The sequence below is a fragment of the Podarcis filfolensis genome (assembly GCF_964270895.1).
Source record: "Podarcis filfolensis genome assembly, chromosome: 7".
Classification (NCBI taxonomy): Eukaryota; Metazoa; Chordata; class Lepidosauria; order Squamata; family Lacertidae; genus Podarcis; species Podarcis filfolensis.
Window position 1 is genome coordinate 41750819 of NC_139603.1, and position 20423 is coordinate 41771241.

Below are 20423 nucleotides of genomic sequence, written 5' to 3' on the forward strand. Positions count from 1 at the left end.
TTAACATCTTGATTTTTTAATAGCTTTGTTCTGTGGTTTGACCACAGCTCCTTAAGAACAAGCATAAAATCTGTATTTAAAACTAACAACAGCACTTAGAGCAACATTTTCCTTTAAAAGTATTGCAATAACAGACCTTAGGTCTAAAAACTAGAACATCACCATTTGCTCAGTTAAAAGGAGGCAGGTACACAACTGCTGAAATCTTTTTCTGCATATAACTGGAAGTTACATTAGAAATTAAGCAGCAAATTGAGGTTAAAGGGAACAACAGAAGCTTAAAGCAAGTTAAGATTCCTTGTAGTTTCACATGAACCACTACCAATAAGTTTGAATAAAAACCACGTTTTTTTAATTTCCCCCCCAGATACCTTTTAAAAAGTTTAAATGAAAGACTAAATATTGTAGATAGTGCTGTATTATTTGTATTTTTGGAATAACTTCAAAGAAAATGAACAAACACAAACAACCAAGGCAGACATAAGAGCAGAACATATGACCCAGTTTGGAAAGCAACAAATCATATGCACCTTATTGTGTAACACAGATTATAGGCTGGAAAATTAACACTAAAATAATAATAAAATGTACTGAAAGCAGGCATGAACGCAGCAGTAAATTCAGTATCTAATAGCCAAGTTAGTGTGCAAACAATAGAAACATTATTTGCTATTTGAAGACCAAGGTCTCTGGTAATGTGTAAATTGCTTTAGTACTGCACGTAAAGAAAATAGTTACTCTGATAAAGTCTGTTTTAATTTTTGCCGTCTTAACAACATGCCTTTGAGCTCTTGTTCCAGAGGGAAAGTGTTTGGTTGTATGCAGGTTGTTGTGGGGTGGGGTGGGGGGGCTAAAGTTTGATTTAAAATGATAGATATCTAATAAGTGGCAAAGTCTGAACGGAGCTCCAGGTCTACTTGACAGGTTTTTATCATATCTTTCCTCACTGCAGATTCAAAGCAGATTGATTATTTTTAAAGAGAAGGGTTTTGAGGGTTTGGGGGTGTTGGTTTTTTTTTTTTTTTTTGGTCCAATGGGTATAAAACATTTTGTTATTGCAATTTTCAACCTGCATGCTAAATACCACCCTGCACACAGTTCACTAACATGCAAGGTTTCATCTACTGTGGAGAACATCACAATAGCGCAGAGCAAGCAAGGAAATGGTCAGCACAACAAAAGTTTAAAAGGTTAGCACTCCATCTCCCAACCAAATGAACAAACAATATTTAAACCGTGCACACAAGTTTTTGGGAGGCTACTTAAAAATATCTAGTGTGGGTGTGGAGGTGGAAGAACGGAACAGATGGCAAAAATATGAAAGCGCCACAAACACCACAGTACTTGAGGATGGGGATAGCAATTAGTATCCTGGTACAGGATAGAAGTATATATTTCCTAGAAGGATATCAACAAGCAAAACTGCAGGCCTGGTACAGAAGTAACGATATGCTAGTAAGAGCTTAGCGAAGAACACATTTCTGAACTTGTTTGGCCTTGTTGACCTCCACTGTGAAAGACAATGCAGACTGCTTCTCAGATTTGGATCAGTCCTCCAGCAATGACCTAGATAATGATTGCTGACAAGGGCAGCCAAACCAAAAAAAAAAAACTTTTTAAGCACAGCCTTTGAAAGCCACAATGTCTCCTGAGAACACAGCCACCACGAGACATGGAGGACTTCTCTTCATTCCTGTAAGTTAAGTCAACAAAGGTGTGGTCAAGCATCAATTTGTGGTCCAGCTTTGCTGGGGGTGGGCTAGAAGAGACCGACTAGGATAGTTCTGTTGAGTTTAACCTGAAAGGCATCCACATCATCACCGTGTCACTCAAGAGGAGGAAAACATAGACTTGCTAGAGGAACAAATTTCACACTCTTGAGTAACAAGGTCATTCTGAACCTGTGAACCAACAAGGATATTGAAAAGGGTTCCTTTAAAAAAGAAAAGAAAAATAATTACAATATTCTGCTGTCTTCAACACTAAAAACCTGCCTTAGTTCTTTCTGAGGTATTTGCTTTGCCTAATAAGCCTAAGCTCCAGAAGCAGGATACAGTGCAGACAGATGGTGAACTTGTACTGCCAAGGCAACCTTGCTGAGCACAGCACCTGCCACACCAAACAATATTTTCCTTGTTCTCATCAAGGGTCTAAGTCCTGTCTCATTATCCAAATTAAAAACAAAGTCGCAAAAGCAAAAAAAAAAATGCAATAGACTCTTTCATAAGAAAAGAAACAAAAAAAATCCATTGGCCAGAAAAAGAGGTCTTGCAAGAAAAGTAGCTTGCATCCTTCAAAAGTCACCATAACATCAAGCATTCCCAAGTTCAACCTGCAATGGGCAACCAGAACCTTTTAAAATCTTGTCTGTCTGTCTGTCTGTCTCTCTCTCTCTCTCTCTCTCTCTCTCACACACACACACACACACACACTCTGGATGGACAAGTTGGGAAGACACATCAAGATGGCAGTGCTTGTGTTCACTAAAATGAAAAGTGCATGAAAGTTTGTGCAGTGAAGAACCTGCAAAATTCTGTTATTTTTGTGGGAGGGTAGCAGCAGTATGTGTTATTCCTTATATCACTTGGGTTATAAGGACTGGATAGCAAGTCTTGTATCACAGTGACCAGCACATTCCTACTGCAAAGGAAAGATGTGCAGGGAACACCAATTCACCCCCCCCCCCAAGATCACTGCCTGGACCACACACTAAATTTAAAATGGCATTAAAAAAAAAATCCTGCTCCTGTGAAACAAAAATGCTTGTCCATCTTTCATTTTGAAGGGTGGTTTGGAATTAAGTTCCTACTTTAACCAAATCTTATTTTAAAATGTTGGCATTTCAAATATAGGTGTTCTTAGGATTCAGCCCATCTCTAGGTTGATCATGTCATAAATAACAAAAAGAAGCCAAGGCTGGTCTAATCTCATAACAAGTAAAGCAACAAGGAAAAATCAGCAGCTAACTACAACGTTAAGTATTTATGCATTTAAAGTGACACACGCAAACACCACTCACAAGTGACTCCTTACAGCAGAGATGCATCAAGCAACCAATTCTCATCAACAGGCTAATAATCAAAACTGGTTTGTTCAAACTTTTTTTTCCCTTATAGTACTTTGATATTTCATAGGAAAATAAAAATACATGGGACTTCCTGTCCTTTGTATGCATTCTTTTGCAAATTCTTACAAAAAAGGATGAAGCACATAAGTAGGCATTCACAAGTTCTATGCCTTTTTGTGTTTAAACAGTTATCTTCTATACATTATGTTACAATATTAACAATGGGTTTTGTTTCGTTTTTCTACCCATTGGGTAGGATATGTGCATAATATATTCATGTTATATACAGCACCCTTAAAAATCAAAATTGAAGAGACGGATGACCAAAAAAAGCACCATTTTCAGTGAGGCACAACAAAGCTGGGAGAACAGGCTCGATACAAATGATCATTCAAGTCACTGGGAATGTCAATGGCCTTTGAAGTTTCAAGCCTAGAGAGTGCGGGGGGGGGGGTCCTGAACTTGAGGCACCTTAGTTGCTTATGAACTATAATCGTGCATACCTCCAAATGATATATTTTATACACACATGTATACATTTAAAGTCATATCCCTTTCATAACGTATGGGACAAACACCGACAAAATATTTATTTATTTGAAGGGCAAAGATATGGGGTGGGGAGGGAAATGGAAATGAGATCCTAGCACATACCATGTTGTATCTAAACAAAGAACCTCACATACCAACTCTACTTAAAGCAGCAGCAGCAGCAATACTGCAACAAACAGCCTGATCCTACACAGAATTACATCAAATTAAACCCATGCCAATTTGAATGGAACACTTTCATGAATACAACTGGACGACTCAACAGCCATCATTGTCAATACACACATTTGGTGGGACTGGAATAAAAGATTTTCCCGTAACCCAATGGACAGTTTTCTAGCATTAAAAGGGAGTTGGATATTATTCAGTGTATTGGATTTCGAGCCACCAAAATTCATGTAAGCTGGGGAAAATATTTGTGTTTGGCCTTGTTTAAGACATGTTCCAACTAGTCTCAGCACTTCCATTTGTTCTTCAGAACAGAAAGAAGCAATAAAAGACAGTATGAGAACTTTCACCAATATATTTGTAGTTCTAACATTTGACACTGGTGGTTGTCATCACTGTAATATTATCAGAAAAAAATTAAACCAGGCAAATGAATCACCTAAAAAAGTAAAGCCACCTTCAAAACTGGCATTCAAAAGGGAATTTACCATACACACCACTGACTTCAGCAGGAGTATATTGAAATAAAGTAGTGAGTAAGCCTGTCTATTATGGAAAGTCCGTAAGTGAAATGGCTAGTTTGGCCATAAAGTATACCTTTTCACTACAAGTCAATAATTGGATAATCCAATTACCTTCAGAGTGCTTTTAAGAGTATGCCCCTCGGGTGCCAGGGATGGAGGGTACATTTCAGTGGGGGGGGGGGAATACTTATTTTGGCAAATGATTGGTGGTTCCTCGGTCAACATAACTGAATAATGTCATTGTCTTCTTATACCTTGTCACAGAAAACTTACTTGTCTTAAGCCATTGGGGTCATCCAAATTGCAAGCATCAGTCTCCATATAGGGGCCTCTTTATTTTTAAGGAACACTTGTTTGACATAGTCCCCAAAGCCTGTAGCAAGCATTTTTCCAATATATACTAAGTAGCCTATCCATCAAGGAAAATGTATATGAATGAGCCCTGTCTCTAGGAAGACTTGGAACAACAACAATAGCATTCTATTAATTAGAGTTAATTTAGGAAGGGAAATCTTCCATGGAGTTCTACAATACAAGAAAAATTAAGCCTTGCTTGATGGCCTTAGCCATACATATTTTCAAATCCAATTCTAAGCACTAGTAGCAGTAGAAACTACCTGACAGCCACAAACTTCCCCCAAGGATCATACCAGAGTACAAGAAGAAATTACTTTTGCCATGCCTCCATTCAAAGAATGGGAGGAAAACTGCATTCTTCCTAACCAAATCTAGGCAGACACATACACAAAGGTGCACATACAGGTAGGGGGAGGCAGACTTTTGAGAAAGAAAATAATGGATTTAACAGAATTTTTTAGTAATATTCGCTGACAAGCAAACAGTGAAATGAAGGCAAAGAGGGGATTTTTAAAAAAGAAAAACCTTTGCTCATTTTTCTTTAGAAAGGTAACGATCCAAATTAAAAAGCAAGTACTGACCAAACTACACCCACAGACAAGGTAGTGCTTGTGTGGTGTTGCTGATTCTGCTTCCATAGGTTCAAAAGGATGCTTTTCTACTTGCATCAATCCAAAAGTAGTCCTGGACAGGACACTTGCAAAGAAGAGAGATCTTGGGTGGAATGAAAGTTCTCGCACATACGCCTGGGTGGGGTATGGGGTAGCAAGAAATATAAAAAAGGACCCCTGGACGGTTAAGTCCAGTCAAAGGCGAATATGGGGTTGCGGTGCTCATCTCACTTTCAGGCCGAGGGAGCCGGCGTTTATCCACAGACAGCTTTCCGGGTCGTGTGGCCACATGACTAAACCGCTTCTGGCACAAATGAACACCGTGACGGAAACCAGAGTGCACAGAAACGCCATTTACCTTCCTGCAGCAGCAGTGCCTAATTATCTACTTGGCACTGGCGTGCTTTCAAACTGCTAGGTTGACAGAAGCTGGGACAGAGCAACGGGAGCTCACCACCATCAAGCAGTTTCAAACCACTGACCTTTCGATCAGGAAGCCCAGGAGACCCAGTAGTTTAGACCACAGCACCACTTGTGTCCCAGCAAGAAATATATGAACAAGAAGAACATGTGAAAAGAAGAAATAACTAGAAGTAATCACCTGACCAAATACTTGTTGCATTCTCGTGACAAACACTTCTGCCTTTACCAGGTCCTCTCAAATTTGTAGTTCTAATGGCAAAAAGGCTTAATTAGTTGATTTATACCATTCAAAAAATCCATACCAAATCTCTGGAATAGTACTGAAAAAGTTTCTAAAATCTGAATAGACAAGACATTCAATGTATCTACAAAAGCAAATATTGAAGTGATATATAGAAATTCCATTGGCTTCACTACACTGCCATTTGGAAGTTATGTCAAGATAACACCTTGAACAATTGTGTGCATTGCACATCATTTTAGAGACTTTTTTTTTTACTGAGTTAAGAGTTCTAATATTTTCAAAGGGTTCCGCCACCACTACCACATCCATGTCTATAAAACAAAGGTAGCATTGTTTCACAACCAAGTTTTCCTCCAAATTAAAAAGATATATAAATGAAGGTTAATTTTTTACTAAAGCGATCCAAAAGCTGGAATATGAGAGATGTTGTAGCAAGGGGTTTGATTTGTATGGAGGGAGGAAACACCTCTGCCTCCCTAGTTTAGTCTGTAGCTGGAAAAACATTAAATGCCTAAATATGATTCCGTGTCATACATTACACAGGCACAAGAACAAAAGTAAATTATAGTGTGATAACGCAGTATTATCAGAACAGCAAAGTGATCTGGGTTTTTTCTTGGCCAAAGAGCATGCAGTTAACTGAACAGTATGATATCTCTCGGACATATGAAACTGCAGGGGCAGTTTTGAGTTTCTGCATGCATGAAGTTTCAAAACAAGAAAACAGAATTTCTACCAGTCATGCTATGGTGCAGCTTCAGTGGACTGAAGACTTACTGCATCCTGATGACACCACCTGCCCCTGTTGATTTAGTATTATCATGCCTAAACAAGAAAAGTGGTACCAACCAGAAACAGTATCTGTTTGTTGCACATTACAAGTCACTGTTCTGGAATGTGTCCACTGAGCTGATGCTCAAGACTGCCATTTTGATTAGCAAGAATAAATGTGAAGACTGGTAAAGCTCCTGTGTGGTTTGCATATGTTAGTATCACTCCAAACCCACAAATCTAGATGCATCTTTAAACGTTCTACATACAAAGAACTCATTGTGCAAAGTGGTGTGAGGTTATAGTATACAGTATTTTGTGTAAATGAATTGGAAGACATAACAGATGTAACTTAATTTCATGCCCAACACCGAACAAGTAGGAATGAAGCCCTGAAAATGTACATGGAGTGCAATGAAATAAGTAGCTCCCATTGGTACTCTCTTATAACACTTAACTTTCACTTTTAAACTGCACAATTAAGAGAGTCCTAAAACAGCTTCTTAAATTTAGGCTAAATTATCTTACCACCTTAAGCCCCTCAGTTCACCATTTTCACAAGTGAAGAACTTGTGAGCTAGTTCTGAGCTAGAATTCTTCTAGAGTTCTCAATAGGAATCGCCACATAAACCTTTATCATTTCCTTCCTAGGAAGAGGCATTTATAACATTTTAAATAGTGATCCCATATATGCAGGCCTTTAACAAAAGTGTTGAATAAAGTCTATTAATACTAGTGAATTTTTTTCTCCTCCACAGGAAAAAGGGAAGATAACACTGCAAATTCTGAAAGAACTAGATTCACATACAATTGATTTTCAAAACCAATTGAAGAATGCTGCAAAATAGTTTAATCTGTACCAAACTAAAAGCAATTTTAAAAGTCAAGTGTTCTTTGATTGTACATGGTCTCAAGCCCTAGTTGAAAGAAGCTTGAGAGGTGAAAAAGGAAACCATTTTTTGCATTATTCTCCTGCATAACATCTGACGTTTGGGAGACTGCCACACACTGTAACAGAAAAATGACCCGGGATAATCCTCAAAGTTGGGTTTCAATCCTCTCTTGCATATAGTCTACAAAAAAATGGAGCAGCCAGTTTCCACACATCCCTTCTGTCATAGGTTGGTTTGAGCATTGTGTGTGTCTCTATAAAGAGAAGCTGCTCCCTTCTGAATGATGCTAAACATGAAAAGGTTTGGGACATCGATTTTGTGGTCTATACACACTTTGCATGTTTCATGGGCAGGACCAGCCCCACCCTGACACAGAGACAGCCACTTCAAGCAGCTGATTTTGGATGAACTGAAAGGGCAACAGACTGTCTGTGTGCTTTTAATGTTAAGGAGAGGGACTACCTCAGGTATCAAAATAATCTTGACCAGCTTTTGCTATTATTTGCCAAGACTTGGGTGCAATATTTGGGAGCAGGCCTCTGTAGCGCTTGTCTGAGGCCGGGGGGTGGGAGTCTTGTTGGAATAACGTTATAAACTCAAACGGTGTAGGTCCAGCAGGCCACTGGTGAGCCGCCCCCCCCCCCCCCCAATTTAGCAATCCGAGGTCTGGGGCAAATGTATCTGGCTTCCGCCCCCTACATGGGCCTGCTTGGAAGGGCACTTTTTTCAGATGTAGAGTTGATGAGATTTTCAGCTTAGAACTGTTTTTTTAAAGTCATCCTGCACCAAGTCAGGATTTGTTTTGATTTAAGAAATTATCTTGCATTTTAAACATAGCGATCCACCCCTTGACATCTCTTCCCACATCATTCAAGAATATCTGCCCCCCAAAAAAGAATCCATGCCCCATTAAGTCTTGTCTTGAAGCAAGTACAAAGGATGCACAAAGCAGCACATTAGAATTTACGCACTTCTAAGCTCACTAGCAATTCTTATCCAAGATGCTAAACAAACTTTGTTCTCATTAATGAACCTGGGATCAAATTCATTATGTCAGGAATGCCCTTGCAGGTGTGAAAAAGGACAGCAACAAAGGAGAAACATCTCAATACTCACAGATGCAGCAAAGGAAAAAGAAAGAAAGAACCCAACAGCCAGCCAAATAGAGATTGTCCCAGCTCAGGATGACATTAATGTGGTCTCATATATTTAAGTTGGAGATTATGTAAGTATAAAGGAGAAAGATGTTTCAGCCTTGATACTGCTTAGACACATAACGATGGGCCATCTCATGGGTAAGCATCTGCTCATGAATATGCATATATCTTTAAGCCCTCACGCCAAATGCATGAACGATGTAGAGCTTTCTGAAATAATAAAACCTTTGAATAAACACAGGAAATCGGGAGAGATCAGGAGCTTGTGGCAGCCACCTAGAAATAATCCTAACCCTCTGCAGATCAGTGCTTAAACTTAACACTAGACCAAATCCAACAGCATTACCTTTTATGGAATACATTCTTGGCAAAGCAGGGAGGAAATTTGGAGTCCAGGTGATCTAATGCCAACACCTACTTGCCCATCGGTTGATCCAATAAGTACCAGTTTGTCAGCTGAGTTCCAATTAACGACTGCTGAAATGCAAAGACCTTAGAGGTTTGAATAAATTATCAGATCATACAACAGAAGAAACTTTCTACACATGCAAACTAATTTAACACATGTGTAAACTTTAAATCCAAATTATAATATAAAGGTATGCCCCATCTCTAACCATTTAATTCTGTAATATTAAGTTCAGAAACATCTCACTTGGAAATCACATTAGGCAGGAGCTGAAGAACAGCTGGTCATTTAGTCTCACTGAACAGAGTCCAGTGGATATTATTAAATGGATACTACTAAATCACCTTATAAGCTTATCTCCCTTGAAAGGAACAGCATTCACAAAAAGCAAGAACTTCAATATAGCCGACTTGTAGTGGCTGTTCACACAACTAAGCTATCATGAGATATTTAGTTAACACGTGACAGACAGGTATGCAAGTCAGCCCCGCTTACTTAGATGAGAAAAAGAGCTTTTAAATCATGGCTTCTTTAGGACAATGAGGAAGTGGGCTCTGGTCAGCTCACAAAAAGGTTCTGTGGTTTTAGATTATTATCTGGACTGTCCCTCAAGCTAGTCATCAAGTTCACAAGCCACCTTAGATTAATGAAAGCATATTTATACAGAGAAAACATCTAAAGCACAGATACACCACACATGCTGATTTGGCATAAAAACTCTGCATAGATCAGAGACTCCGTTCGGCAATCAGGTTTCAGTCTTAAATTCCTTTAGTTTGTGAAGTTCAACAGAAATCCAAACTTCATCAAGCTGAGCAAGGGCTACAGTGCAGGTCATTACAATAGTTGGTGCACCTGTCAGCTGTTCGAGTTTGCAAAATGGTGCCCTTAATGACTATAGAAAAGGGAGACTTCCAAGGGAAATCTTTGCCATGCAGCTATAACACTCTCAGGAATATCAAAATTTAAGACGCTTTCTTCTAAAGTTCATTTGTTAACTGCATTTGAAGTACCTGTTTGTGCTTTGTGTGTGCTTTGTTTTCACAACCAGTCCCCTTTGGAATACCTTCCAATTTCATTTGCAACACAGGTAATCAATCACAGAATGAAATACAAATACAAATTCACTGGGATGCCTTAGGCTGCATTTTTTTAAAAATAATAATGTATATGGTACAGTTCTAAAGTGATTTTCAAAAACATGACACAGCATGATCCTAAAAACAAGTTTACACAACTGTTTGCACACTCAACATAAACCAGTTCAGATCAATGCATGAAGACATGATTAACCAATTACAAAACTGATTAACTCAGATTCCCAAACAATTCCCCCTAGCATTCTAATGGTGCAAGCTCTGCAAACAACCACTTTAGCATTGTCAAACTAGCAGAAGAAATGGAAGCTACTAGGGAAAGGGCTTACAGAGGTCTGATCTAGCACACAAAAGATAACAGGAAAAGCACAACAAAAGTGCAATTTAACAGCAAAAACTCATAATGTATGTTTAAACCATTTATTGTAGGATGTCAGGCTATGCAACTGATTATGGGCTCCAGTGAAGATAAAAATCTGCAGAAGCTTTAGGTAACAAGGACACTGCATATTTTTTTTTTAAGAGAGGGGGACAAGCAATAAGATTTAGTAATCACACACAAAAAGGTAAATGCATCTGGCATTTTTATCTGCTTCTAGTTAAACAAATGGCTTATAGCAAAAACCACCTAAAGGAAACGTCTGTAATTTCACATTTGCTTTCTTCCACTCATAAATTTCTAAGACAACTTGCCAATGTCCTGTTTGAATGCAAAAATTATTGCAAAAGGTAACATGTTAAGATGTCTTTTGCCGTTTATTTATTTATGGAAAATGGTAAAAGATCTGATTAAATCAAAGTCCCCTTTCAATGATTAATCAACAGAAGCCTAGACAAATTTCTGAAGAGGGTTCCTAGGGGCTAATCATTATTCCACAGGTGAAAAGACAACATATAGAAGAACTTCATGTAAAACAGTTCTCATATAGTGCAAATTTAATACACTTGTATCACAACACAAATTAATTCCTCGTATTCATCTAGGTTTTTCCCTAACTTTATACCTTGGCACACAAAACAGAAATGCTGAGTCAGATAAAAAAATCACACTTCTGGGAGGGCGGGGTAAGGATAGCAAACTGGCCAATTTTGCCCCCATTTAACTAGTAACCCTTTCTTGTCCTCTTCTTTTAGCCATTCACTCAATATAAAACTGGCTGTGTAAGCCATATTTCTGTGCTAAGTTACCTCTTATAATTAAATAAATTCAAATAGTTTATTTAAAATAATAATAATATATTCCCCCACCCACCCCCAAAAAGAAAAGAAAAGTAGAACACTGCTCATGGCCAAACTGAATGGAAGGTTGTAGTTGTTTCAAACCACTTTTCATGCAATTCCCCTGAAAGGAATCAGAAACAACAGCTTTGCACATTTGGTTTTACGAAACCGCATCACATGAAACTTAAAACAATATTGTGCACAGGGGCATAGAAACCTCTATCCTGCTCCTGCTTGATTCTTCCTTCTCTCTTCAAGTGCATATGGAAAAGGAAACTAGACAAGGTTTCCTGGTTTCCTGTCTTTGCCTTTAATTGGGACTATTGTGCTCTCCGAATTGTTCTGTTGAAACTGAAGTCTGCTCCCCCTATGTGACGAAGGAGGGGCGTTGCTTTGCTGGTGATGGAAAAAAGAGGAACCTGGGTAATGCCCCATGACCTCACTGTAAGTCGGGGGTGGTCCTTCCATCCTTCCATTACTGCTATAATTGGTTGCACTTATGCCCGAATTGCTGCTTGGTGGGCACGGGCCCCCATTGTACATGGAAATGTCTATCAAGTCGCTGTCAAATATAGTTCTGTTGGGTGGTGCCCTCACAGATTCTCTGTTGAGTTCCATCTGTTGTTCTGGGTCCCGAAGCTGCAGAGTGCATGGCCCTTGGTATGGTGGCGGCTCTTCACCATCGGAGAGGGAGATAGTAGGAGGGAGGTCAATCTCGTGCTGCATGTATGGATAGGTTGGCTGGAAGCGGCTGAAATGTTCCCTCTGCATAAAGGATGGAGCAGTAAACCTGTCTCTGGACCGTGGGGCATACATGATCTGCAGTGTGAAGGAGGAGGCATCAACTAATCAATAAAGTTAAAACCTAGTTCACACATGTATTAGACATACTCAATACAGAGATACATAACAGATGTGGGGTAGAATAATGTGGAAACAGCATCATAAAGGGTTATTTTCCTGGATGACATTCTCCAAGATGTCTTATATAACCCAAGCATCTGGGCCAAGGAAAAGGGCACGTAAGAGTTTCAGTCATAGGACAAGACTTCTGAAAACAAATTAGATTTAACCAATCAGACAAATTGAATGAATTCCAAAACTTAGGAAACTTCTGATCCAAAATTATATTCTCCACTGGGTCTTTGATTCGATTCCTTGAACCCTAGCCAGTGTACAACACCTGAGGAGGACCCACGGCCCAAGGAGCTCTACACGAGCAACTACAGTGGTACCTTGGTTTACGAACTGAATCCGTTCCGGAAGTCCATTCTTCAACCAAGGCACACTTTCCCATAGAAAGTAATGCAAAATGCATTAATCCGTTCCAGACTTTAAAAAACAATCCCTAAATCAGCAATTTAACATGAATTTTACTATCTAACAAGACCATTGATCCATAAAATGAAAGCAATAATCAATGTACTGTACTATAAAATAAAACAGTATTGTGGATGATAAAAATGAAAACTAAAAAAAAAATCTTACCTGCACTGATGATAGTCATTGTTTAGATGGGGGGCTTTTATCAATTTCCGCAGTCACACAATCAATCAGCAGCTGAACTGGGATCCCCACAGATCCCCACCCCCATGCTGCTGTGGGAAATGCTCCCTAGAGTGCGTGCCTTCCACAGCAGCATGGAAGGAGTTGCACACCTGCAAACCAGCTGGCTGGCAGGCACGCAGCTTCCCTCCCTCGTGGCTGCGGGAAACACCATGAAGACCCCCTTCTGCACTGCCAGACAACAGAAGTGTGGCACTCAAAACGGAAGTGCACCCCCGAACAGAGTACGTTCAGATTCCAAAAAAAAAAAGATCATTAACTAGAACACCTTCCAGTTTTGAAGTGTTTGTATTCCAAATAGTTTGTGAACTAGGCTGTTCGTAGAACGAGGTACCACTGTACAAACCACTTCCTCTCTCAAAGATCCCACTTATTTTAGGAAAATTACGGAAATCTACACAATTGAAGCAGGGCCGTCTTACCCATAGGCACTAGGGGTGTGGGGTGCCCAGGCCCCGGGCTCTCGGGTGCCAGGGCCCAAGAGTTGAGTCCGGGGAAGAGCCCATCCATAGGTCGGAGCGCCACAGTGGGCTCTTCTGCTGCGGCCGGCTCTGCACCATGAGTTCGGGGGCGACTGAGCAAGTGAGACACTGAGGCGGCCGGCCGGCTCTGCCCTCCTGCGCATCTGGGACTGGGCAACGGGGCGGGGGGCGGATCTTTGCACCCCAGTGCCGCATATGCTTAAGACAGCCCTAACTTGAAGTTAAGTTGAACTGACAGAAAATGACTGCAAAACTGCAGTCACAGAACAAGGGGGAAATATGTTCTATTAACAAAAATGTAGCTTCTGGAAGATCTGAAGTGTGAATGAGAGCTTACCTCGGAAGCTCCCCGACGTGAAGATGAGCTGTCGGATGGCCACAAACACCCCTCCTAGCACAAGAGAGAAAACGAGAGAACACTTAGCTTCTGAACAAGGTTTCTTATTATACTTTCATGATATTAATGTTCAACATCCTAGTCAACTTCACAACATCCATGATTTGCTCTAACATTTACATACTCAAAGAATTAGGATATATTTATTTTCTCCAACGGCAGATACAGTGATTCAATTCCAATTAAGCCAATGGGCCTGTCCTACTAGTAAATGAAGCCTAAGAGCCTGACCCTGTGTGCATCTGCTCCGAAGCAAGTCCAACTTAGTTCTACAGAACTTACTTCCCAGTAAGTGCACAACATTCCAGTCTATGTCAGTTTACACCTCCAGTTTAATTAAACTGGTCTTGTAACACAATCCAGTGAATACACACTCTGAATAAAAGTATTCTCTCTTTTTCAGCAAGCCTGCCACTTGCCAAAGGGAACATTTAGAAGATACTTATTTTGTCTTACCAGTTTCTAAAAGTACCATACATAAAAACTAAAAACCATCTAAAAGAAGTAGAAGATGGCTTGTAAAACCAGTAGTTGCAGGTTTCCTCTGACAACAAAGCGCATGAAAATCGCACTCAAATATGCTAGTTGACATGCAATGGGGCTTTTTGATCCAGTTTCCGTGGAAACTCAACTGCATCAATGAAAATAAACTACGGTAAAGATTTTATAGCACTATATTTGTAGACTCTCTCTAATCTCTGCCCCTTCTTTATGCCTGACTCCAATATTTCTGTGGATCATTCCTTCTGTTATAATATTCCATTTTTTTATTTTTACTGATCAGCCCATCAGGAAAACTGAGGCACAAACTTTAAGCCAACTAGAGAGAAAGAGAAAGAAAGAGCTTCCATCTTCAGATTTGTTTCCATCAAAGCTATGAATATGAAAATATTCATTTAGGATTATCCCAAGTCAGAATCTTCATTTTGCGTTTACATGGCTAGGGCCCCTAGGGCCAAAAACCCTAACTGGTCAGGAAGGAGGGAGCACATAAAGGTCACTGCTACACTACAAACTTCACTATTGCTAGCCAAGGTCCCAATATTGACACTCCTAACGAAGTTAATTATCCCAAGGTGAAATGTACTCTTTGTGTAAATAAATCCATTATTGAAGTGAGGTAATGGTTTGTTATCATCAAAACAAGCTCATTTAAATCTGCTCAGAAATAGAATTTTGCCAGGACTGTCTCTTTGTCCTCGATCTGGATCCAGCTCTTTGCGCTCACCAGTGGGAGCAAAGTACAATGCTAATTGCACCAAACAGGCTGTGGTCCATCTGTCGTTAAGAATGCTGTGGGTGGTTTTTTAACACACTGCTTTGATGCTAAAGATGGCATGAATAGACCAAGTCGACACAGTTTAGGATTTCTCCTTAGTATTTGAACAGTCTTATGTGCATCCCTCACCCACTTTAAATAGGTACTTGCTTGGCCTCCATGGCAATAAACCAATTTCTCCCCACCCAAAAAAACAAAAAGCCTGAGAGGAATCTTGCCCATCCACACTCCTGAGAAATGAAAGACACATACAGCACGCATAGCATTCCAATGCATTTCCCCAATGTAGAAGGCCCAGAAGAGCAGCTCAGGGACTCCTCAGCTTTCTTCATTTCTTGGCAGAGGAAAGCGGGCTCACGGCATTCCTAGTGCCTCCCATTTCCTGGATGGGAAGACCCTGTCAGCTGGGTGGCAAAATGGGGTAGATTTTCCATGGAAACTTTTCAGTTTCTTCAGTTCAATGCATGGATGCCAATTGCAAATACAATCGCAGCTTCAAAATTAGCTTTATTTACTAAATACAAGTAGAATAAACACGCAAAATTTGATCACCCTCTAGGGTGGCAGAACATTCCACAATGCGAAAATCCAAACTACTCTAATTTCCATGGGACAATTTCTCCCCCCCCCAAAAAAACCCAACATCACAGCAGCTGAGAAGTGGTTTCTGTGCACATCTCCTTCCCCCAGAGAAAGAGTTGTGACATGCAACTGCAGTAGTATATTAAGAAAAAGAGCAGGTGACCTGAGTAGAAGGTGGGTGGCAAGTGGGAGGGAGACACCTTAGTTCATATTTGCAAAACTACCTTAAAATGGGTTCCATCATAATTTCTTCAGGTCTCTGTTGCATTTACAGTGCCTGCTGCTGCTGCAGTTTCCTACCACTTCTCCCTACATCTCTTATTCCCTTTTCCCTTTAGTCCTAGTCTCTGGCCAGAGATTTCTGCTTGAAGAACTGTACCCATAAAGCATCCTCCGCTAAGGAAATTAAGGAAAATTCTGAAGCAAGCCTAAAGGCTAAAACAACCAAGCGCCTTCCAAAAAGTCAAAGAGAAGCAGGTGCTGCTCACAAAAGAGGCATCCAGGTCTAAGATGCTCAAACCAGAAAATTAATGTCACGGCAAGGCCCCAAATTAGTTGCAAATACTTGTAACTGTACTCTTTCAAGACACAACAGTAATTCAAATCAACTGTCTCAAAACCTGTAATTCTTAATACATATTGGCTTCATACAGATGCAATGAATTACATAAACTATGGTTTACTGGCCCAGGAGCCTGAAAGCTCACATTCCCTTACTGGCTCCAGTGAAGCTATCTTAGTTTTTAAGGATACAAGCCTGCACCCATGAACCTAGGAATAAACCTCGTTGATTCAATGGGACTTGCTTCCAAAAAGATAAGTTTGTGATTCATAGACTCATAGAATCCTATAGTTGGAAGAGACTCTGAGGATCATCTAGCCCAACCCCCTGCAGTGCAGGAAAATCCAGGTGTCCCATCCAGGGATCAAACCTGCAACCTTGGTGTTATCAGCACCATGCTCTAACCTACTAGCTATCCAGGCTGTGATTGCACTGTAATCCATAATTTGTCTATTTGAATGTCAAGGGAAACAAGGAACTCTGTGGTGAAGCAGGGCACATGAGGATCAGGGGGTGGTGTGCGAGTTCCCAGGCTCATAAAGCATCATTTGTTGGGCTGGGATAGTTATGTCTCAACTAGGCCACTGGGAGTTTTCCAAACTGACAATTTTATGGGCAAAACATTTTGGGGAGGGACACTGTCAGGGTGTGACCCAGGGGGCTTGAATACAAGGTCTTTTGCACCTGGCCCTGAATCTCCCGTCTCTTCTAAGGCTTTGTTTTGTTTTGGGGGGGGGGGCGGACTTTTTAAAAATTGCATTGCTTTACAAGGCAAATTCTCCTCTGGAAGCTGACCTAAATTTGCATCTATAAATATAAATTAACATATGCAATTTGTATCAAGGGCCTGGGCACTGAGTCATGCTTTTGGGATTGGAAGCTACACGATTTTACAGAGCTTATGTCTGCTAGTTAAAGGAACTTGTAAGAGGAACAGCAGCAGAAAGTCAAGGTGTACCACTTAGAGACCGACTGTGCTTCCAAACACCAATTCCCTATTACATAATAAAAAGGGAAAAGATTTTCGTTCTGTCGTCTCATGTTCTACCGATTGAGCTACTGAAAGGTGATTTATCAGAGGTGCTTTTTACACACTTGGATCCTGGTCTCCAATTATTAACTTTTAACTCTATTTCAAAAAAAGATTCCATGGGGGTGGGGGGACAAAGCGCATTTAAAACCTCATTTCTGTAATGCACACACATATACCAATAGCAGGAAAGAAGCTCAAAAGTGGCAAGTGTGAAATTAGTCTATCACCTTGCTCAAAAGGGAGATATTTACATAGCTTTATATTCTACGCATATCATGGTTTTGGTGTCAGAAGTAAGGTCAAAGTAGATATTCAGCCACACACCCACACCCCTGGGCTCAAGATCAGGCAAAGCAAGCAGAAGCCATGAAGACTAAGATGGAAAAGTTGTCACGTCTCTCAAAAGATAACGCAACACATGTGTTCCTATGACTGAATAAAAAGTGTGATAATGGTGCGTTGCTCTAATTATATTAGAAATACAATAAGCAAAAGGATGCGTATAACAATAACTTCCCCACTGCATTCGCAAGTAATGGGGTTTCTGTGTCATTTTTCCATTTTTTCTCTAGGTGGCAGCAAGAGGCCAGATATGTCAGATCTCAGGACGATGCTGAACGTGGTCCCTGCACACAAGGTCTGCACTTTTTACCTGGTTATAGCCTAGCTGTCCTTTGGGACAAAGAAAAGAGAACAAGGCAGACCAATATATTTCTTAATGACACCAAACACTTCCTCTTCAAAGCAGTGCATAAGCAATGCCACAGTGCATACTACACTAGAAAGAGACAGGCAAGTACATGCAGGATTCCATTAAAAGCCACACATGACAAATTCAAAGAGAGAGAAAATAGCCTTTAAAAAAAGCAAACCAACAAATAAAATAGCAAGAAACACACTTGGGGGGGGGGGTTCCAACCAGTGGAAAAATGTCCTGACAGTTCAAAATAAGCAGAAAAACAACTAAGTTAGGACCACTAAGTTTTACAACTATTTGCATACTCAAATCTTCCTCACTTCTTTTTACTGAGCAGACACAGGACAAATATTTGCTATACTGTACAGCATAACGTAAGTAAGAAAGATGATCAGAAACGTCTATGAAATTGCCCAGGGTTACCATGACAAACCAGCCTTTCCAGACTGTGCTACATCCATAAAGAAACACTTAGCCTGTATCATGGCACACCTTAAATCCTGACAGAACTCCCCCCACCCCCATGCATGTTGTGCCCAGCAACTTTAAGCAGGCGCATTTAGATTTTTTATTTCCGTTTTATTGATTACTGTATGTATGCAACTGACTGATTTGATTGGTTGATTAGATACAATAATTCAGCTTCAGAAACAAATCCTTGAAAAGATACTAAGCCATGCACAGGGTCTTCCAGTTTATAAAAGCTTTGCCTGTTAGGAAGAGATGCTAACTTACCACAAGTAACTAGGCTTGTGGCTGAAGTTGTAGCAGCAGTAACAAAGAGTAATACTTTTCCAACTCCCTTTGGTTTTAGAGGCCCACCTATGGCACCGGAGCTTCAGAAAACACCCTTCCTGTCCCGCTCCCAGCAGTCAAGGAAACTTCCAAAGGGAAATGTTACTGCACAATTATTGTGAAGTTCTAGTTCTGTAAAAACCTAGGAAACATTTTTATGAAACCGTTTTGGGGAAAAGAATATTATGGAAAGAATGTATTTTTGCAATACACAAACAGCAAGACACCTGCTAGTTCTCTTAAATGACACAATATACGTCACTATACAATGGCTTACAGCAAGAGTATGCAGCGTGGAACAAAAGATGCATGTTTCTTCTTGCCTGTTGGGCAATCCCATTATTTATTACCACTGTAAAGTAGATCATTGATTACAAAGCTGTCACAGATGTTTTACCTGAACTTCAATCCTGGCATCATTGAACTAAACCCTGGCAAGTTTCTCTAAACACATTATTTCATCATCATCATCATCATCATCCGCTCCCCTCACTTCACTCAGGGCAGGTTACAGTTAAAACACAATATTAAAACAGTACAAAACAACATATAATCACAGAAAAAGCTGGGCCCTCAAAAACATACATCTCAAGTGTCAAAAGCCAAAGTAAAGAGGTGAGTCTTCAGCATTCACTGAAAGCTGTATAAATGAAGGTGCCAGTCAAATCTCTGCAAGGAGGGAATTCTACAACTTTGGGGCCACCACAGAGCATGACCTCTCAGGTACTAAGATCAGCAGAGAGGGTTCTAATGGCCACAACAACAGAAACTTCTGCAAGCAGGAAGCCTTTGCACATATGGCTGAATGTGCAAAGACTTCCTTCCTAAAAAAAACATTCAGTCGTCAGGGAGCAAGGCTAGAAACAGCACCTGAAGATACAAAGGACAGGATTCAAACAAAATGAATTTCTCTTTGGGTTAGTTTTTTGCCAAGGAGATAAATATATAAGCAAGAAAAGGTACTGACCCAGTTATACCATTTCACCTATTCTGTTTTAGCAGTAGGCATTAGTTCACTGTATAGAGCATGCAGAAGATCCCAGATATCAGAGCTTGTGAAAAACCTCCACCAAAGAGCTGCTGCCAGCCAAAGTAGACAGTGCTAAGCTAGATGGATGAATAGTCTGACTTCATAGGAGGCATGGTTTCCATGTTCATATAGTGATTCTGTTCAAAACTGCTCAAGCAGCATGTTTCTCTCCACCACCCCTAGACAGTGGGGCATCTTGGAATTGTACAAGAAAGAGCTGCAGTTATTAGAGGCAGAACTGGTGGAGCAGTTCAAAGTAGCAAGAGAAAAAAGGAACGAATCTTGCATTTTTCTAAGGAATATTAAACGTGGAATCAGAAAGGGAATATTCAGAATTTGGAGGTAAGGGGAGGAGGGAAAGAAAAGACTGCCTAGCCCTAACTGTACAACTACACTAGAACTAGCCAGAAAGACTTTTGCTAAATTCACTCAACTCTGCCAAGAAAAAAATGACTTCTTTCATATATGTCATATTTTTAAATCTTGCTCCCCCTCACCCAAGACTC

At 40.2% G+C, this 20423-nt stretch overlaps 1 protein-coding gene across 10 annotated transcripts in view; it reads right to left on the bottom strand.

Moving 5' to 3' along the window:
- Positions 1-20423, bottom strand: part of LDLRAD4 (low density lipoprotein receptor class A domain containing 4) — a 279454-nt gene continuing 259031 nt past the window's right edge. For 7 of the 10 annotated variants that reach the window (XM_083622667.1, XM_083622662.1, XM_083622666.1 and 4 more), the window contains 3 exons: positions 13880-13933; positions 2415-12313; positions 1-2383 (listed from right to left, as the gene is read on the bottom strand). In XM_083622667.1, coding sequence (XP_083478793.1) covers positions 11771-12313; positions 13880-13933 — 597 coding nt within the window. In that variant the 3' untranslated portion in view covers positions 1-2383; positions 2415-11770. Of the gene's footprint in view, positions 2384-2412; positions 12314-13879; positions 13934-20423 lie in introns of all 10 variants that reach the window. The other 3 variants (XM_083622665.1, XM_083622664.1, XM_083622671.1) reach the window with 3 other exon arrangements.